The sequence below is a fragment of the Enhydra lutris genome, unplaced genomic scaffold (genome assembly GCF_002288905.1).
Source record: "Enhydra lutris kenyoni isolate GAN:26980312 unplaced genomic scaffold, ASM228890v2 scaffoldscaffold15, whole genome shotgun sequence".
NCBI lineage: Eukaryota > Metazoa > Chordata > Mammalia > Carnivora > Mustelidae > Enhydra > Enhydra lutris.
In genome coordinates this window covers 50085852-50107739 of record NW_019154099.1, presented here as the reverse complement: position 1 = coordinate 50107739, position 21888 = coordinate 50085852, and the positions used below count along the sequence as shown (strand labels likewise).

General features: G+C 41.8%; 1 protein-coding gene across 2 annotated transcripts in view; it reads right to left on the bottom strand.

Annotated features, from left to right (window-relative positions):
* Positions 1–233: 233 nt before the first annotated feature.
* Positions 234–21888, bottom strand: part of LOC111147024 (muscleblind like splicing regulator 2) — a 164746-nt gene continuing 143091 nt past the window's right edge. For both annotated transcript variants that reach the window (XM_022502871.1, XM_022502872.1), the window contains one exon: positions 234–3013. In XM_022502871.1, coding sequence (XP_022358579.1) covers positions 2886–3013 — 128 coding nt within the window. In that variant the 3' untranslated portion in view covers positions 234–2885. The remainder of the gene's footprint in view (positions 3014–21888) is intronic.

Below are 21888 nucleotides of genomic sequence, written 5' to 3'. Positions count from 1 at the left end.
CGGGGTTTATCTTTATTTCTAATTTCAGAAGAACTTCCAAAATGATCCCTTTAAGTTGCTTTTCTTATTGTTAGAAAGCCAAAACCAAAAAAACAAAACCCGTCAATCTCCCACTTGAAGACCAGAGCTCACCTTCGTTTGAAGTCACCAAAGGTTTTCTCCGCGACTGTGAAGACTGTTTCATGCGGCTCATGATCCATCTGTCTCAACACAGAAAGGAGAAAGACTAGAAATCCTTTTAAATGCTTCTTTTATTTCATTGGTTGTACATTGGGTGAGTGAACTGAATATTACAACCAAAACATAGAGTTGATACAAATTAGACTCCTGTTTACACTGTAAGGTAATGAATGAGGGAATTCTTTAAGTGTTACAGAAAGATTTAGTAGAAATGTTACCAGTGGTATGGCTGAACGAATATTTCTGTGAAGTGCTGTTATATTCCTGAAAACCAAGAGTGAAATGTAGTTCCCATACAAGTGGCGAGTTCATCTCTTAACTACAGTATTTGTTGAACTGCTATCTTCATGTCTTGGATATTGGTGATTTTATTTTTGTAATTAAACAAAGCATTTAAGATTTATTCATCATAGTCAGACTTCTGAATATAAACAAACTTTTGGCAAATAATATTTATACAGAAAAATAGTTTTAGATCCTCTCAAATCCCAGAATTATTCTATAAAATTACATTATAAATAAATAAAAAGCAAAATCTGTTGTACATATATTTGTACATCTATGCATTTGCCTTGCCTCCTCCTTATTGTAAATGGCATATTTATGACTCTTTGCATATTATAATCACAATTCTGGAAAATGGATATCATAGTAAAAATACAGTCTTCTATATCTGTTTGGGGATACAGGTGATGTTTTTGATGCTCCATTATTAAAGGGCTGAAAATAGCTGTGTGCTAATAATTTTAAAAATCAAAATCATGAAACAAAAGAAAGACAACGTGACAACAATTAGTCTACAAAAATATTTCAGTGATTCCTGTAATTCACCTTTTCGTAATGTACTAGGTTCTCAATGAGTTTAAGTGAAATAACAAAGAAAGAGAAAAGAAAAGACGAAAACAAGTTTGAATGTTTTAGGCAAGTTGTAGCGTAACTACATTGTTATAGTTGAGAAAATTACAAATATCAATAATACATAAAGATGAAGCTACCAAAGAAATACAAGTTAGATACAATACTTTCCCACAAATTAAAACAAATGCCATGATACAAGCACTACGTAAGATCACACTTAGAATGTGATTTTCTTTCGATGGGGTTATCAAATCTATAAGATAAGATGGTCATTAGACGTCGACCGACATGAATTAAAATGGCGGATCTCTTTTTTTTTCTCCAACAAAAAATGATATGGTTGGTGCATCTAGTTTTCAGAACAGGCGGTGATGCCAAAATTTAAAATATTTTACATTCAATCTCAAAAGTCAAAATACTTCAATCGCTAATATGTTCACAAAGAAAATGGATGTTTTAAACAATTACACATAATATTCATTTATAACAGCTGTTTTGTTTTTTAAACAATAATTTAAAAACTATGTAGGTACTGTATACGCTATGTGCAACATATAAAATGTGAAATATGAAATATTTGGTACGATAGTGCTTAAAATAAACTTTAAAACAAACTTTCTGAACAAAATGTAATTGTATCGCTATTACCTTGAAGATCAACCAAGTATTTAAAAAAGTAAACAACATTAAAATATGTTTCATTCATATATAGTATATATATGTATGTGTATATATAATATGTATGTACTTGTATTAAAGTTTTTTATACGTTTGAGACATAAAATATGCTTTAAGGTGAAAGAATTAAAAGAACTATTTTTTTTCCATGCTGTAGTCAGTTACAACCCTTTAATCCAACTTTTGAAATGCAAAACAGTAATGGATTTTTTAAAAAGTGAAACTATCTACTTTTTGTTTACATAGTAATTTAGATTAAAGTCACAGTCAAATTTTCAGTGACTAAACTCAAACTTACTTAAATTAGAATATTATACAGATCTCCTCACCTACAGCTTCGTTGTTTGACTAGGTTTTTAGTTTAGAAGTTACTCTGTAATAGGCAACCGGATGGTGAGTTGGAAAAACTAACCCCTTAGATTAGACTGTTGGCATGGGCCTCTTGTTCTTGTCAAGCTGGATGAAGTCTGGCAAAATCTAGGCACTTCTACAAAGTCTCTCTTATAAAACAACTTTAAAAATATACTTGTAAAATAATACCTTCAAGACTTTGTTTGGTGGGGTATGAAGCTCATACCGTGCAAAGTTTCTTTTTCAATCTAGTTAATGTTATTCTAGAATCACACGATTCAATGCGGCATCTCCAGGCAAACCAAATACCACGCTCTGATGTGTCCCCCGTACTTGTGCTTGAATTTCCACTCAAATTTTAGACCTGTGGGACAGGTGTGAGTTTTACTTCACTTCTCACCTTTGCTGCAGCATTCATGGTGTGAAGAAGCGAACCACACTCTTTGATCCAGTGGGCAAATGAAATGACAGTAATTGGCGTTTGAATCGAACCTGCCCTCGGAACAGATTTCTTAACTAATGCTAACTGTTTATTGCTAACTTGGAAAGAGTCTCAATTGAAATGAGTACATTGGTCGGACTTTTCTGCATCAGCTATGGTTATGGAGATAAGACAATATTCCTAGGACAGAAACTATGTTTAGAAACCCTTGAAAAGTAAACTTTATCCTTTATGTCTTTAAACGTCACAGCTGGTCTCAGGTAGTTAACTATCTTAGGTTGGAATATACTAAGCATACCATATTTAATACTCATATATGATGTAGCAGCACTAGCTTCTTACAGTTGTGGTCCGTCCGGAAGAACTAATTCTTTATTTAGCATGCAGTTTGTGGCAATTCTATTGAGGAGGAAACAGGATAGTATGTACAGTAACAATGTTTAGTTATTCTCAATGCAGATTCTTGGCATTCCATTCCGTTTCTGCTGATTATTTCAGAATTATCTGTTAAAGAGAAAGACAAGCGTGCTTTAGACATCCTTCTCAGAGGGAAAATAACGAGCATAAGTTTTACTCTTTGAAAACGGGAATTTTCTTCCCTTTCTCATTTGGATATATTTTCATCTTTTGAGGCAATCGTAATTTTGAGCAATCCCCACCCTTCGTGCCGAAAAATTTTACACGTAAGCACTCCTGCCATGTGGCCGCTGTGATGAATGGTGATTTGAATGCACGCTATCGTATTTTCTGTAAAACTCAGACAGCGTATATGTGGGCATCCAGTGTGCCTGGGACCTGATCTCCTTTATTAGTTCCTGCTTCATGTCTCTTTCTGATACGTTCCCATTATCAACCAATTAGTATTTGCTAAATATTATGATCAGGGAGTCTAATCAGAGAATTAGTTTGTACATGGAAAGTTGTGGGAAAAGGTTAAATGTAAATATTTTAAAATGTATAATAATTAAGTGTTATTTGTTAACTTGCATATAAAATTCAGAGATGTGTTCCCATCAAAAGTAATTTTGTTCCCAAGGCATAATAACCACCAGTTTCAAATTCAGGGAACGTATGAATGTCCCAAATCAAAGGGAAAAAGGGGCAACATTCTAATAAAGCAGTTAAAACATTCTAAATAAATCCAAAAGCACAGACAAAGCTGAACTATCAAATGCAAATCGTGGTCCCAGGAGCCTGATTTCCAAGTTCATTTCCAACTCCATACCTTTGCAAAAAGACAGGGAGTTTGCCCTGTCTGACCCAGTCTTCTAAATGTCAAGCTTTTAAAAAAGCCAACCTTTTAACACATTCTAACAAAAATATTTACTCTTTGAGCAATGCTTCAAAACCAATCTTTGTGAAATTACTGAAATATTTACTTATTAAACTGCCGAGAACCTATGTTTAGGGAAAGAAACCAGTGAAAATTCTTTACGATCAAGCTAATATTCCCGCATACTGGGATCCAATTCCTAGTAAGAGCCTCATTTCTATGTATAAATTCTTAGCCCACTATGTTAGAATTCACATATGTAAATATTTTCTCTTTTAAGTGGGTGTTCCTGCAGTTTGCATAATATACTCAGATAATACCAACTCAGATAATTCCTCCCATGAAATAGATGAAAGTAGAGCAAGAACTCATTTATGTTAAATATTTATACTAAATGGAAACTCAAAACTTCAAAGTTCCTGAGAATTTAATTAATTGGGAAAAATCACATTCCTTGTCTTATATCCTGATAGATAAATAAAAATGAGATACAATGATCTGATATGTAAATATTATCATGGTATCTTTGACTAGCCACTCCAAGTTGCCAATATCAAATTCTTTGGATGGTTATATTATAACTTCACTTTTGGGTTTACCTGTTTGGTTATTAAATAGGAATTATCCTATTTTGTCCCTTAGCTTCAATGCCATCTGTAAGGTTCCAAATTAAGAACGTGTTGTGGGACACCAAATCGTGTCCCTTTCTCTTTCTTCTTTCCTTTTACTTTAGCAAGACTCCCTCTAAAATATTTACAGCACAAAATCTTGCAATGTCTTAAAATCAATACATAAATAATATATATTTTATAATAGATTCATATCCTTGCTTATTAAGTGACAACAAACTGCCGTACAGAATGATATTCTTAGCCACCTGGAAAGAGAAGTATTCTACAGCATGCCTAGCAATGGGCTATTATAGAAATGAGTTAGAGCAATGCTTTGGACTCATACCTGACAGAGAGATATGTACAACCACCTGGGTTTAAGTGAACTGTAAATTAACCTTGAAGTTCACTCAGAACATCACCTAGACTCACCCAGCCTGCTCTTACCCCCGTCCCAGCCTATATCAGATCCATTACATGGATAAAGACAATATAAATGCCTGTTACATGAGGAAGCCGTCCGCTATTACAGCTGCCTGGTGTTTAGGCCAGGAAATTGGCTCTACCCTGGTCTCTATCCTCAGCTAACTTGTGGAGTGTCCTCTGGGGTATTAAAAAAAAAAAGAGAAAAAGAATTACTCTCCTGGCAGCTGCAAGCTTCAAGAGGTCCAAGAGATTTGATTTTAGAAGGTAAGAAAGCTGTGCGTGTTTCATTTTTTGGGTGGTGACATTTTTCTGGAAAATATAACTTGATTATTAATTTTTCTCCCCTGAGAAATAGAGCTCGCTGGCACAATCTTTAGTGTTCTCCGGGGGCAGACACAGTCTGGAAATACAGACAGGAGTCCAGTGAGGAGCAGCTGGCTACGGAGTATTTCTGAAGTAACCTGATGCCCATTTGATTGCTATTTCTGACGTCAGGAGACTGCAGCGTGACGTCAGACACTAAGGGCCCGAGGGCCCACGGAGGGGACAGGGCAGTTTTCTGCTGGGGGATAGCTCTGGAGGGAAGAGAAGAGCCAAGTGTGTGTGTGGGTGGGGAGGGGCTGGGTGTGGGGAGAAGGGTGTAGAGAAGCCATTTCGAGGGAAAGAGGATTCTTCTGTCTAGTTTTAAATAGGGGTTTCCTTTACTCGGATGTTTTTAATTAGCATCAAGAAACATAATTTAAAATCAGATGGAAAGGTACATCTGTGTGCTTCCCTGTTGCGTCTCCAATTCTACATGGATATATAAAATATGCCCTACATAAAAACGTCTTCAATCTCCATTGTAATTTTAATGGCCGGCAGGGTCAAGACCTTCAGAGGGTGTCTGAATATTTCAATACAGGCACAAAATGTTCATTCTTAGAACAGCAGGCTGTGGGCACTTGGGTGGCTCAGTTGGCTGAGTCTGACCCTTGTTTCTACTCAGGTCATGATCTTAGGGCTGTGAGATCGAGCCCTACATCAGGCTCCTCGCTGCGCACTTAAATCGGAGCCTACTTAAGATTCTCTCTTTCCCTCCGCCCCACCCAACCTGAGCTCTTTTTATATGTGGCCCTGAAACATGGGCTATGAATCCGATCTGACAAGTCCTAATCCTGAGCCTGTCCATTTTAAAGAACAGTTAATTAAATCGCAATTCACCAAAGTGACCTCGACAGACCAGCTGTCAGTGGCATCCTTCCTTCCCTGCGCTTGCCAAAACTGAGACCAAAGTTCCTTCCTCAACCCCCAGGCCCTGCAGCCTGTGTTTTCTTGGAAGGGGCAATGGAAAATTCTCCTGGGGTCTGCCAGAGCTATAAGTCAGAGAAATGGCTACCACATTGGGTCCCCTGGAAATCCCCTGTTGTTTTGTTTTTATTTGAATAGATGCCCCTTTGATTTCCAGGGGGCTCTGACTGGTTTTGGCCAGAACCCTGAGAGCTAGGTCAGTATCACCAGTCATATTTTCGTAGACATAGAAAAGGCAGCACAAATGGCTTTCACTGGTTTGCACGATGTACAAAGTGCTTGTGCAAACCAATATGAGTTCGAGATGTTGACTCCCTCCACCTACTGGCATGGGAGTCCCCTCCAGGGTATAGTGACAGTCTGCATTGACCAGGGGAAACAGGGGTTCCAAAGGCCATGTCTATACCTCTCATGGTGCCGGTGGCGATCAGTGCTCAGAAGAACCGTTGTGGGAGCCCGGGAACCAGGGAAAGGGGAAGCCATGGGGTATAGTTTAGAGTACTGTGGGGGAGAAAGCAGTGACTGTCTGGAGGAGCCAAATGGGCAGAGGGACCATGGGGCTGCTGGGCCCCTCCCCAGGAAGTCCTTGCCTGGACGGCCAAGCACATTCTACCCCAGGCTTCCTCCAGACCAAGGCCACGTGCACAACTGCTCACGGCAGCAGAAACCCTGCCTCAGTCCCAGGTCTGCTGTTTGAGCTTCTAAGGACCACGACACCGTATAGGACAGGACAGGAATAAAATATACTGAACAAGGTGTACTTCTGTCCATCTTTCTGATAGGCTTGCCTCTTAAATTTAAGTATCTTTCCCTATAAGGAGAACCATGATGAAGAAGGGGGATAAATTACTAAAATAAGATTTTAGTCAATCTTCTATGGTAAATCAAATTTCTGAACTTTTGAAAGGATTACTTTTAATCCCCTTTGCCACTAAAAGGAGAACACACAAAAAATGCGACTAGCTGATGCCCACGAAATCGGCAATTCTATTTTTAGAACAAAGATACACTTGATCTCAAAGCATGACCACATGTGTGAATCTTTGGTGGACCCTCTGGTTGGAACAGGTGTGTCTGTGAAGCAAAAATATCAGTTGGCTGCCGTGGGGTCTACTTATTAATTAGCATTTCCTTCAGGCGGTTGGATTTTTCAGAATCTGACAATTCTGCTTCATCCACATTCTTAATTTGTTCCCATATGAACCTAGTATACAAGTAGACTAATATTTATTTACTGAAGAGAGAATGTGAATGGCCCCGAAGAACATCCAGGGGGTTGTTTTCCCATGAAATGTGTGATGGGCAGTCATTGACTAATCTCTGTGTCCTTGGTGAAGCGTCTACCACTGCCTCGTGGTGCCATGGCAGTCAAGCTCATTAAAAAGAAGTCTGGGTCCTCGTACGGTAAACCAGCTGACGGGGGCAGGGCCCCAGCAGGCAGAGCACGTGAATGAGTGGGTCAGGTAGGGAGTGTGGCAGATGGAAGGCCCTGTGCCTACAAGGAATGGAGGAGAAGCTAACCAGCTCCAACCAAATGCTATGTGCAGAAACCCAGGCTCTACATTGCTTGACCCAATCTTCATTTTCCAAAAGAAGCTGGAAATTCAGCAACTAATTCACATTACAGAAAATAATTGTGTGGCTCACGTATCTCTTTAGGCTGTGTCCTCTTTGAGCATTACTTATTGGAAGGAGCTATCCACTAAGCCTGGATTGCTGGCTTCCCGAGCCGGGCAGACGCCAGGGCTGGAGGCAATACCGAGGGAGCCAGCAGTCATTGCTGTGGGGTGGGATTGGAGGAGGAGGTCTAATGGGGAGTTAATCCTGCAACTTGCAGACATTTGACTTCCACCCAAAGAACAGGGTACTTGACCAAGAGGCACCATCTAAGAAAAAACTACTGTCCCTCCCTTTACTGATTCACCAGATACGAAATATCCACATTGCCTTGTCTCTTCCAAGATGATGCTAAATTTTGGCTGAGCCATCCATATGCTCTGACCCTTGGTGGACACTTGAAAGAGAGCTGACTAGCGTGAGAAATGCACTTGGTTGAAACACCGAACTTGAGTGTGTCAGCGCCATCAACTCAACTGCTGAACTGACTAGCCCTTGTGTCAGAGCAGGCTAAAGAGGACAAGTCAACATAGCATTTCTCTGGGCTTCAGAGGCACCAAGTATTACCACTTTCCGAGTTTTCTACCTTGTGATGGATATCCAGGAACTGAACATATGAATAATTATGGAAATTGTGAGCTTCCAGATGACTTCTAGAAATATTCACGCTTTTTATATAAATGTGTTCATTACCACCAAGTTTCAGGGACGTCAGACGAGCTGTCTTTTAAAATGTTAGCTCAACATTAAAGGCAGTAGGAAGGCTTACTGCTTGGCTTAATTGAGAGGAAAATCATTTCAGTGGGAAGACCCAACCGTTTCTATGGATCCAAACCACAGAACAATTCGAAGGCAGGAATAAGGTTTTACTCAAACCCTCCTACAGAGAGCCATCCAGTAGTGTGTTGAAGTAGGTGCAGTTGAAGACGTGGATAAAGCATGCCTTATAAAATATTTGTGTGGCTTTGCTGAAATCTGAAGGCATTTCAGTGGATCTCAATAGCACTCACAAGGGATCTCAAGTGGACATTTCCAAGCAAGGAGGCTTCATTAATGGGGTCCATGGCAAAACTGGTTTTGTAAGAACAAGGCAGTGTTTCATTTGTCTGTATATCCCTAATGTCGGGGGTAGGACAGGGCATGCAGGAGGCACTTACTAACTGCTAGGTGCACGGAGGGCTGAATCAATATTTACTGAGGACACAGTACCATGATGCTGGCATCAGCGGAAGGCCAACGAACACTCACAAACAAGACATAGCAATGGCAGCAGAAGAACCCTCTGGACAATATTGATCTCTGCAGTCTTTCAGGGCGTTTACGGATTCGGGAATATCCAAAGAAAACAAACAGGCCTCTCCTTCCTCTACTCCTTGTTATAGACAGATAAGAGGAAAAATCTTCCAGGCTGGGGGAAGAATCCTTCACAAAGATGGAAACATGGCAGAGAAACAAAAACGCCACCTGACGAAAACGTCTAGACTTGGTTGATCCCTTAGAAGTCGTCTTCTGCGGTTACAAGGCCCTATTTCTTCAGAAGGTAATTTCTAAGAGGATGTTTCACTATCTCCTTAAACAGAACTAATTATTAATTTTAAAACTGAAAACTGAATGGAATTTCCTAAAACTGCGGCCCACCTAAGGAGGCTTGTTCCTCACCATCCTAATAGCTCGCTCGTTCTTTCTTTCTTTCCTGTCTTTCTTGTCTCTCTCTCTCTCCCTTCCTTCCTTCCTTTCCTTTTCTTTTTTTAAAACAGTTTTTTCTTTTAATTCTGTCATGCATGTTTTTCTTCACTACGATCTACCGGCATCCCCCTCACACCACCCAATCTCTCCACGGCTTAATATTCTCTCCATCTTTTCCCCAGTATTCCACACATCTTCCCCATGGCACTCACTACTATCTGAAATACGCTGCTTTTGTCTGAGAGGCCAGACTTGTGATATATTCTGGCCGAGGCAAACTGTACAAAGGCGGAGAGACATTTGTATGTTTTGGGCTGCAAAATAATTCTGTACTTAATCACAATATGAATTACCGAAGTCAAAGCGAATTACTTTGATTTCGGTGAATGTAGCATGATCAGAGCAATTTTAATGATATGTGTTAATAAATGAACACTTTTAAGCATTTTGGTCCATTTTAAGATGATGTGTAATGAGCAGTATATAAAAAGATGTTTTGGAAAATAATCCTATTCATTATCTGGGGTGGGGGGGAATATTGTTCTGAGAGAAGGCAGCGTCTCAGGCCATATTTGACTTGTTTTCAGAATGGGGTTTTATGAATAGAGGCAGGGCACATTTTGGGCTTGTGGGAGAAAATTCTCACATGTGACAATGGGTTTCACTCTTGAGAAGGGAAGCCTGAGGCTGGCTGGAATGCCCACAGTATTCAGCAGAACTGAATGGGCAGTATATTCAGGATTACTGTTTTGTCCTCTGTCATTAATGGAAAGTTTATATTCAGAGTTCTAATTCCTTTGTTTTCAGTGATGTCATTTTGTTGAGGACTCACTTCTAGTATTTTCCATCCTATAATGGTTGAACAGAAAGATTTTTCAGATATACCTTTCAAAATATCAAAAACTATAAGTTAAAAACATTAATAACTGAGTTTCTGTACAAAAGGCAAAAACACTGGCCTCATTGAAAACTGACCAGGGTCTACACTGACAATTTATATTATTCTGGACAAAATAGGTACATAGAAATTCTTGATTTGATATTCTTCACATGAGCCCATGTCACATGTGGAAAAATCTAGACTCCCCTGAGTACGTGGAAGGCTCTGATCACGATCCCTTTTTCTACCCCACACCCAGCCTCGACCAGTCCAATTCCCGGGAGGGAACTCTGAGGAACATTACTGCTGCTTTTACAGTAAGGCAGGAATCTAGTCTAAAAATCCCTATGCTATCCAAGGGTGACTCCTTCTCCTGTAGGATATAAAGGAGGAAGAAGGAAAGGCATAGGAGAGACTTTTTGTTCCCTGGGCTTCCCCCAGTGCTGTAGAAGTGTTTAAAACAAAAACACATTCAGGAGTGTTGTGTGCTTGTTCAGGGGGAGGGGAGCTATGGGACCATGTTAGCTCTGCAAGGGCCAGAGGAGGGCAAAACAACAGGAAAACGAAACCAAATCCTAGTCTGGGAGGGCCCCACGACAACCAGGAAAAAAGGAGGCAGATCAAGCCGTGGCATCCATGAGGAATGGGCGGGTGGTGATGAAAGCACCTGGAGGTTGGGCAGGGACAAGTCCCAGATTTTCTCTTCCTATTCCTGCCCAACATTCCTGACTGCACACCACACATCTCATCCCTACTCCACCAACCTACACCAGCCAACATCGCAGCCACAGAATTCACCAGAGGTGATGGTTCCTTTGCTCCAGCAGGTGGAGAAGGTGAAGGACTTTTCCATCACACAACTGTCGGGCTTTGAGCTAGGCACGTGCTTTTGGCATCTATCTTGAATCTCAAAGATAGAGAAACATCCACGCACAGGGTATCTGGCCTGTTCTGTGCTGTTAATACAGTGTTATCCTTGAGCAATGTCATGCATTAAGTAAACCCTGACAGATCAACCTGGAGAACTTATTATCAAGTGCATCACTGTCTCTATGAGAGAATTATTTGAGTTTTAAACCAAATGACAGAGGGAACTCTGAACAAACATTTTTGAAACTGGGGACTGTCTGCATATTAAAGGAGGCCAAATTTCTCTACTATCAAGAAACAATAGATAATATTTGGGCCACACTATTTAAGAAAATACTCTTAAACATTACAACAAAAATTATAAAACATTTCTCTAAAAATATCGTATTTAGAATATGTTCCCTGAGATGTGTGGCATGGGAGGCTAGCTGGGATTAAACAGACTGCCCACATCGGAAGCTATTTCCCTGAAGGTGACCTCTGGGCATGAAGGTGGATTCTAAGAAAACATTTTTTATACCTTTACAAAAGAGTTCATGCAGCAATGGAAAAGAAACTTCAAGAACAGTCATTTATACCTGCTCTTTTCAAAATGGGATTTTTACTCCAAGTAATAAATGGAAGATCTGGGCCCAGAAAAATCCCAGAAACAAGATCCTGTTGGATTCAACCTCAAGTCCTCAATCCTGCTCAATACTCTGCTTTTGTATCCACCACCATTATGTCAGGCTTAGAATCCCGAGCACATTTTGGCTGTAGTACTCATCTTAACAGTGGAGCAGAATGTATAATTTATCCTGTTGACAACTGGCTTTTAGGACACCAAAGGCAGGGAAGTAAGCAAATGTGAACCTTCAGTAAAAGGAATGGTAAGGTTAGTGAGAGGTGCACACATGAAGAGTGTCTCTGTGTCGTCATCATCTCGTACATTTCAAGAACTGGTGGGATGACACTGCCATCTAATAAAATTTTCAGCAAAATTATGGGTTTTTTCCTACTTTAGTCCTTTTCCTGTCTGAGTATGTGTGTCACAGAGACAGAGAGAACGAGGTTGGTTAACAAGACTACTTAGTTGTGTGTAAAATCATAGTGCAAAGGTAAAATCAGAGTCCTGGAGCGGAATTTCACGAAGCTTGTCTATGCCACCAACAAGCTTCGTGACCCTTTGAGCCTAGTTTCTCACTTTGCCTGTACAGCACGGGCATCTGGGGAGCTACACAAGGGTGCCATCTGTCTTCCCTAACAACTCCGAGGAAGAGCCCAAATATGGTATGATAGATGGCAAAATGGACACCAAAAAAGAAAAAAAGAAAAAATATAAAGAAATCTCCTACATTCTCTTTTATCTCTTTATTGCTGTCCTCTGTCAAAACTCAGTGGGTAAGACCTTCCTTTGGGTATTTCTATTTTTTGAGATGATCCTTATTAGGTGATAATCACTTTCACTGGAATTACTTGCATGTTGGTTTGGGGCCTGTCCCCCTTACCAGGTTAAGCTCAGGAGAACAGGGACTATTTTGTTTGATTCTGTATTCCCAGAATCCTGAATTCTAATGACACACAGTAGGTGCTTAATAAATGTCTGTTGAGAAAAAGTATAAAGGTGTGTTGCTGATGAGCCAACAATGGGCTTTTGTTAAGGCCTGGCATCTCAGGAGAGACCCAGCTTGCAACAAGGATGGCTCACTGAGGAAGGACTTGTATTTGCCTTCAGTTACCTGCTTTATGAAAACTCTTAAAGGAAAACACAGCAACGAGAGCATTTTTAATGTAATAAAAAAATAACTCTGAGCTATGGATTTCACAGAAGCACCATCAGACATCTTCTTTCCAACCCTACTCACTGCTTCTTTGGAGAAATGTCTGTTCAGATCCTTTGTCCAATTTGAAAAATTGTGGTAAAACAGGAATAGCTTACTATTTGCCCTTTTAACCATTTCTAAATGGTTAATTTCAGTGGCCCAGGGACACTCGCCAGTGAGCAACCATCCCTGTCCATCTCCGGAACTCTTCAGCATTCCAAAACAGCACTCGGTTCCCAGTAAATTCCCTATTCCCCCTTTATCCCAATGCTTATTCCTTCTTCCCTCTCTCCTTCCCATGTTTGGCTTCAAAACAGGATCGCTGGCTCTCTGTGTCACACCTGAGTCATGAGCAACTTCCTAGGCTCACTTTCTAAGTCCGCTCCCTGCCTTACTGCAGAACCTCCTCCCGCGGCTCCTTTCAGTTGCCTCCTCCAGGCCGCCCCAAACAACCACTCCCAAGTAGTGACATTCAATGACCTTGGGACTGGTATGAAGGTACAGTTCTGTGGAGACCTTGGAGACAAACAAGGTTTCTCTTTCTAAATTACCATTGTTTGAAAAGTCCTGGTTGAGAGGACTCCTCTTGGCAGACTCTCTAGCCAGAAGTTATTTGCCAGTTTGCCATCCTGGGAAGGGGGAAATGGTGCCCCTGTCCATCTGCTGTCTAGCTCTTGTTTACAAGACTCAAATCTGAATTCACTAGTGGTTTCACCAAGCAGCAGTATTTTCAGACTATTTACGATATTGAACTTCAAAAAGGCTTGCTTCTATGAGAACTTCCTTCTCAAACGGTTACAACTTTAAAAACTAAGATTGAAACTCGAGACAGAAGTTTTTAAGGGAACCACATAAAGAGGTTCATCCTGACCCTACACTGACCACAAGCTCCAACCTCATTTAAATATGGTGGAGACACAGGAGAACAGGATTTGGAGGCGGGCAAACTGAATTCTAAAGCTGTCCAGTCACTTCCCACTTGCTTGAATCTTCAATTGTCCTTTAAGATTTGCTCTCCTCTGGAAAATGGATAAAACCCTTCACAGAGTTCTGTTGAGAAGTAAATGAAATAATGTAGAGCAGGTGTCTGATGCTTAATAGTGGTTACTGGTAAGTGTCGGTTCCCTTCCCTTAAAAGAGAAGGGGATGAGTAAGATTTGGCTTCAGCTTCTGTTTAAATGGGCTTTCAAATAATAATACTGTGCATTTAAATATTCTATGATCTGTATGGCACTCCATCTATGTTGGTAATAAACCCGATTTTGATGCAATTCAGGTATTAAAAATGTCAAATACACTTACTTTCGTTTCCATATTTGCATATCCTGACCTGTCACTGACAACTAACTATAGGCCAAATTTCTCATTTATTCATGAAAAAGTCTTGACTGTCACTCATGCTAATAATTTTTCAAACCCAAATCTTTTATCACGAAAGCATCAACTGCCATCAGCGTCTGATGATCAGTGCCATAGAAAGCGAACATCCTATGAAAGGCTGGATTTCCCATGCTTTCAACTTGAACGTCTAGCCCCATTGGATGTGCTGCCATTGGTAAAGGATTTGCCACCTCTTATTCTTGGCACTCATCTCTCCAGCGGGAACCAAACATGGTCCCTAACTCATGAGTTGACCTCTCAGATCATGTGTTTAGTGAGTACTGGCAGTAGGAAACACACAAGATGGCTGTTTTATTTGGTAGTATTTCATCCATTTTAAATTCCCAGGCTAAGCAACAAAACATGAATATTTTGACAAGGTATACGCAGCATGCACTAAATACTTGTAGATCACTGTGCTTAGAGCAAACCATGATTTATGGACACTTGTGCATACCAGTCTCGGCTAACACATGTCTACACCTCTATCTTCAAGACCTTCACCTCTCCTTTCCTGGATCCCACATACACCACAGACAGAACCAAGAGGCTTATGTTATGAGCTTATGTTAAAAAATAAAAAACAACAACAAAAAAAAACCCCACAAAAAACAAAACTCTTAAAAACCCTTTTCTGTGGGGTGCCTGGGTGGCTCAATGGGTTAAGCCTCTGCCTTTGGCTCAGGTCATGATCTCAGGGTCCTGGGATCGAGTCCCGCATGGGGCTCTCTGCTCAGTGGGGAGCCTGCTTCCTCCTCTCTCTCTCTCTCTGCCTGCCTCTCTGCCTGTGATCTCTCTCTGTCAAATAAATAAATAAAATCTTAAAAAAAAAAAACCCTTCTCTGTGGCAAAGAAATACAATGGGCTTTTCTTTTCAGTCTTGACACACTCCTTAGATTTCGCTTTTTTAACGTCTTATTCAAGACCATTCTTCACATTGCGGGGGGTCAGAGAAGAGCAAAGAAAATGTGAACAATAGCAATCGATCCACACAATCCCTTTCTCCCGAATTCTCATCACTAGAGTGGTTCTCTGGCCCTTTCAAATATTTTGGTGTAACAATGACAAATATTGAAAGAATGGTGGAAGAACTATGAAATTATTACTGGAAAAAATATTTGGAGAAAAGAAGGAATCAAGTTTAATATCCCTGGCTTTCTTTTTAATTCCTCAAAAACCTTTCTAAAGTCTACAGGGCAGAAGCAAAGCTATTGACTATTCAAAAACAAATATGTAGACAACATACCCAAGCTACACTGTGGTTTGACAGAGGACAGGGTGTGGTGTTAGAAGAGTTTTTAACCCTTACATAATGTTGAGGAGTCACTTAACCATTCTAGGTCCTCTCATTGTGCAACGGAAGGTTAGGGAGCTTGGGATGTTCTGCCACTGGATCCATGATCTTGGCCAAGCTCCTTGGCTTCTCGAAACTACCATTTCCTCATCGGCATACTGGGGATAAGAACAGTCCCTTCCAGGGCCATTTTGGGTTTTAATAATTCTGTGAAAGCCTTATTAGCACCATGTCATGTCTCCATAAAGGAGAGCTGTTGACAAGTCTGGGTGTTGTCTATGGGCTCCCTACTTTGTGGACCGTTGGATGACCATCTAAAGCACATTCTCAGGAAGGCAGTGTGGTGAAAGGAAAAGCAGTCCTCTAGGAAGGACACAGATAATTGGGTTTTAGTTCTGGTTCTCTTAATATTTGTGTGACTTAGATAAGCTGCCCTGCTGACGTGGGTCCCTCTTCCAGTTTGTAGCTTGCACCATAGCTTTCTTTTGTATGTTACCGTGGCGGTATGGCAGGATTGTGGTAAATTTGCCCCTATAACTTACTCCTTCCAGGACCAGGAGTCGTCGATGCCGGTCTTGGGTCAGACCGGCTTTGCTTGATGCAGCCGTGACTCCGGGAAAATGGGGGACATTTACAATGTCCAGCTTAACGATGTTGCTCCCAGAAGTGCCTTGTGATACATAGTGACGAGTGTCTGTATTTGATTATGGGAAGCTCATTGATATGCGCTCTGAGAATCTCTGGAAACTCCCAAGCCAAGGGCATGATGATAAGAAGAATATAATTTAATCACTGAAAGTCAAACAGACCAAAAGCACCTGCGTATTATACCTGATGTGGAGGCGTGCCAGATTCTAAATGCTAGAACAGCTATGGGTTTTCCAACGTCAGAAAGTACCAGTCAACAAATTGGTCCTCCGTGGTACAAATAAAAGGGAAGATGTGTCAACAAGAACCATTCTTTCCATGTGAGTCACTGGAGAGAGGTCTTATAGAAGGCTGGTGAGGCAGGGTCAAAGAAGTTGGTAAAGGTATTAGAGAAGCTGGAGAAGACCCTTAGAGAGCCCTGAATTTCCCTGATTCTTAATTATTCATCCTTCCCCATACTGTCTGTTTTCGCTCTATCCCAATCTTCAGTGATGAAGTAGCTTTCTCTCCAGGGAACCTGACCTTGTCCTGTCCCAGCTCATTTCTACCTGCTCACTTGCAGTGGATCAGTGTTTCCAAGTTTCTCATTTAACATCTCACGGTCTTGCTCTCATCCTGCCCTCCCAGAGCCTCGGCAACCAATCCCTCCCTGCCTGCGCGACTGAGTTTTCCAGTCCTGACCAAACTCACCCTCTCCTCACTCCCGCTCTCTGCAGCGTGGCCTACTGCAGGTCGTTTTGCCCACGTGAGCAAGTGTCCACCCCCTTCCCAGAGATCTAACAAAATCATAGCTGTTTTCTTTGCCTCTGCTGTGGGATAAAGCTCAAGACTGATCCTGAAACTCCCGTCAGAACCACAGAGGCTATTGGGGAAGAGGCTGGAGTCAGGGGGGAGGCACAGACTCCAGGGGCAGATAGACCTGAGGTCACATGCTGCTCTAGTACTGATTCGAGCTCTGGCCAATCTAAGCCTTGATTTTGTCACATGTAAAGGAGGGAGAATAGGACCCACCCGATAGGGTTAAATACGGGAAGGCACGTAAAGCAGGATGGTGGTGCCTCGTGCCTGTGGGTTCCTTTCCCCTGACCCCACGCCCATCTCCAGCCCTTACACTTCACACTGGTTCTTCTCTGTCAAATTCCCACACATCCCTCAAGACCCACCTCCTCATCCCTTTAGGGGTAAGGGCCTGCCGTGGAGCGTACTTCCCACGGAGTATTGTTTGAGTCTCTATTTCACTTTGTGACAGTCCCTGATTGCTCCGTTTCTCTGACTAGACAATAACTCCCGGTAGCGAGCCCTCCTCCACACTGGCGGCCTCCAGAATGATCAGCAGGCTCCGCCACGACTGACCTTGGAGCCATCGCCTCAAGCACTGTGGCCCAGAGGGAATGCTAGCAGAGGCTGAGAGGCCAGACCTAATGCCAACTGTCTGCGACATGTGTTGGCATCACAGCCAGTCCGTGAAGGAACGGTCGGGGTGGCTGCTGTCCCTCCTCCTCATCAGGGAGCAGTGAGGCTCTCTCCTCCCCATCTGCCCACACAGAAAGCCTGGCAGCTCCCCAAACACACAGGTAGCTGTGCGAGAGGGCAGGCAGCAGTGGCCGGACTTGGGGAGGTAGAAGACTGTAAATCAAAACTGTACTCTGTTCCTAACAATTTTTATTAAGACTGAGACCCCAGGGCACCTGGGTGGCTCAGAAGGTTAAGGGTCTGCCTTCAGCTCAGGTCATGATCTCCAGGTCCTGGAATCGAGCCCCAGGTCAGGCTCCAAACCCAACAGGGACTCTGCTTCTCCCTCTGCCTCTCCCCCTGCTTGTGCTCTTGCTTTCTCTCTGTCTCCCAAATGAATAAATATCATCTTAAAAAATAAAATAAAGACTGAGACCCCCATTTATCTTTCAATCCTTGAAAACGGATCTGAATTCCTGCCCTGTAGCTCGGCTCTCTTTCCTTAGAGACCTAGAGCTGAAATAAACACGTATACTGGATGAATTGTACATCATTCATTCTGCTCAGAAGAGAAAAACCCCAAATTAGGAAAGTTGGACATGATTTTATTACCATCCACAAAAGCCCATATACTCCTGGGCAAAGAACTTCTCCATCTAAAAAGATTCCCCACAGCTTCCATCAAAATGCAAAAGAGTATGGGATTTGAGGTATAATAAGCAGGACAATCCACCAGGCAGTCAAGTTCCACATAAGGACCCTTGGCATTTTCTCTTCAGCTGTACAAAACTAGAGCTGTTATTATGTCTTTAGGTGCAATCTACAAAAGAATTCTAGCCAAGTGTCTAACCATGAGGTGTAAATTATTCATGAAAAATGGAAATGTACTAGATGACAACACTTACATAACTAACTTAGCCTTCCCTCAGAGTCTGCAGATACATTTATTAATTAAACCTCACGGTAGTTAGTCCTGCAAAGCAGCGGCTTTGGAGGCAGAAAACGGAAAGGTCTACTGCCCTCTTCTTTTCTGATTTCTTGAAGAGAAAACATAATCTGCGTCTGTTTGGCTCTCTGAGATCCTGATGCCCTCGCCACACTGCACAGGGCATTCACGCTCATCATGCCGAGTAGCTGTGACCAACAGCGTTCACTAAATGCAAATAACACAATTTCAAGAAATTCATTTATTTTTTTTTACTTGAAGAGATAGGGCAGGTTCCCATCTCCACACACCCATGTGCATGTGCACATGCACACGTGCATACACACACACACACACACACACTCTTACTCACTGCTGCTGTTCTCCACAAAATACTTGATGGGACAATTCTGCCTCATTTGAAGCTACCCAATCCATTCCTGAAATGGAACCCCTTCTGTGGTTAGAACATCGGCAACAAGTTAATGGTGGCTAAGCAGCTTCTGCAGTCTGGAGTCTATTGCTGGGATAGATGTCTCTACCTGAGTACTAGCCATTGGGGCTGGATTTTGACATTTGCTGTCTGGGTCTTTCTGGAGTGCAGTCTAGTTGGGCCCCAGCTGCTCTGCATAATTATCTGTCCCTGGGAACCAGCAAACAGGGAGGAAGGACGACTCTGAGCTTCTGTATGTGGAGGCCAGTTACTACTCTGTGTTCAGCAGAGGAATTTCACAGAAGCCTCCTCCCCACCCCCACCCTCTGCCAAGGCTTTGCAGAACCAAGATTTTTCTTATGAAAAAATAAATAAATAAATAAATAATAAAAAAAAAAACAGGCTCCAAATGGGTCAAGTGGTGAATAGGGGGGGATGTTTAATGCCTCCTACATTTATCCAAATATAGTCCTGACAGATGGCTTTGCATAAGAGATGTTCTATAAAACTCTTTGAGATGAGAGTTTAAGTAAAACATGACCTTACCCTTCTAGATTTCTTGGTTAGTACAGGCTAACTTACGTATCTGCAAATCCTTATACAAATAGTTTTATGCACAATTATTTGTGAGATAGAAGTAAAATCTGATGGTTGGAAGCTTTTTTTCTTCCCTCTCAAGTTATCTGTAGCAGGCCTGATAAAACATAACGTGAATCCTGCTGCATGTAATTATTTTATTTTTTTGATACAATATTGTTGCCATTGATTATCATATACAGTAAATTTATGCCAGGCAGGTGTGAAAAATGAGATTTTCTGGCTTATCAAATATTCTCATAAATAGAGGGTTATGTGTGTATATTATTAACTAATTTTCAATAAACTCTTCTCAGGTCAACTTTCTGTTGAATGGACTTAATCTCTGGGGGAGTGTTTAGAACATGTGACAAGACCTAGAGGTCATAATTTTAAAACCTCAATCATCACTTTCTGTAGATGTGATTTTTTTTTTTCACATCTTGCCAGAAATAGAATTTGTTTTCACAAGCTTTGAAAGTACTTTCACATACTTTGAAAGTATGGGTGCTCCATAAAGAGTTTCCTAATAGTCAAGGGTAAGAATTTTTCTTCCCAGCACAGGCTCAGTTCCCAAAATGAATTAGATGGATCACTGACCTCACTGTCCCCATAAGCCCTCACTGTAGAACATGGGCAATGACTATTCACTCCACATCTAGAGGGACTCTTTCTTCTGAGCAAAGGCTTGGGGGGTCTTTGAGCTTTCATGGCTCTGAAGTGTCACTGAGGTAAGAAGGGGGAAGCCACACATCAGGGGTAAGCACACTGGAGACATCTGACCAATGAGTGCGTTCAACTGCGGTCCCTGAAGGGACTGAGTTCAAGCCCTTTGGGGGCGACTTCCTGTGGCTAACCCTTCATGTCAGCCCAAATTTCTTTTTCTGCCACGGGACATTTCCTGGGATGGGTTTTGCCATAGTATGAAAGAGTTTGTCCGTTTATGTTGGGTTCAAAATAACACTCTCCACGTCAGGGGCAGAGGCAAGGGAGAGGAGACTTACCAGGGGCCACCGCTCAGTTTAGCTCTTGTTAAAATCCCTCACTGGTCTCCACAGACTCTCGTGCCTCAGATCTGTTCATTTTCCCCAGAGCTCTGTGCTGTCACTATCCTTCCTGAAGACCTTCATTGGCCCAATCAGGCAAAAGCCTCTGCCTTGGCATTGAAGGATCAGAGCCGGCTACAGCCAGCCCTGCACACTGAAGCCCTGACCGATCAGACTGTTGGATCTCGGCCTCGACTGTACACTTCCCTGCCCGCCTGCATGTGGGAGCCTGCCCTCCTGTCTTTTGGGCAAAGATGCTCAGAGGAGCGCATGGGTGGAGTCCTTGAAGGACTCAGAGACCGGAGAAAGCATGTCTACCTGCCGGGGTACAGGGAGAGCCTCGCCACACAGACTGTATTTTAACTGGGCCTTCAAGGATGTTATTAGGTAAAATGAAGAAACTCTGTATATAGATGAACGGGCTGACACTTAAAATGTAGTTATTTGGAATTTATTTTCTCCCCTCGAGACAGATGTAGTTTTGAAATAAAAGCCAATAAAGCAATGACAGCACAGACTATTATAAGAATTCAAGTTACAGGAATTTCCATCTGTACTCGTTTTGTTAAATGAAATATCTTACAATATGAAAAAACTGGGTAACCCAGTATACTGAGCGATCTGTATGTCTTTTAATGTATGCTGAGATGAAATCTGTCCCACTATAGGCATCTAGAGCCTTACACATTCTGACCATCTGTGAGGCTGAAACTGACTGATTTATACGGTATTCTCATTTTCCTTTCTGATTTTCCTTGTTACCAAGACATTTGTTGGCTGATGGGCAGAACTCAGAGTTCTGAGTAAGGTCTAGGGCAGTGAGTCACACAGAACAAGCCCATGAGCCTGCTTCACTAGGACTAATGATGAATTCTTTCTGACTTCTTATCTTCCTCCTTCTCATCTTCCGTGTATAGATACTGCTCGTCATTTTCAGTCTCCTCACTGGTTACAATCTCACACAGAATATTCACATGTGGTTACATATTACAATTAATATATATCTGCTAGAGGGTTCTAGGTGGGAGCTGGTTACTAAATCTCCGGCTTGAAGCCAGCCTCCGGCTCGGTTCATCTCCCTGGCTTCAGAGTGACCTTGGTTTGAGCTGAGACCCCTTTACACTGTGCTGCTCTTGGGTCTCACGTGCAAGATAGTTGTAATTGGGGAAA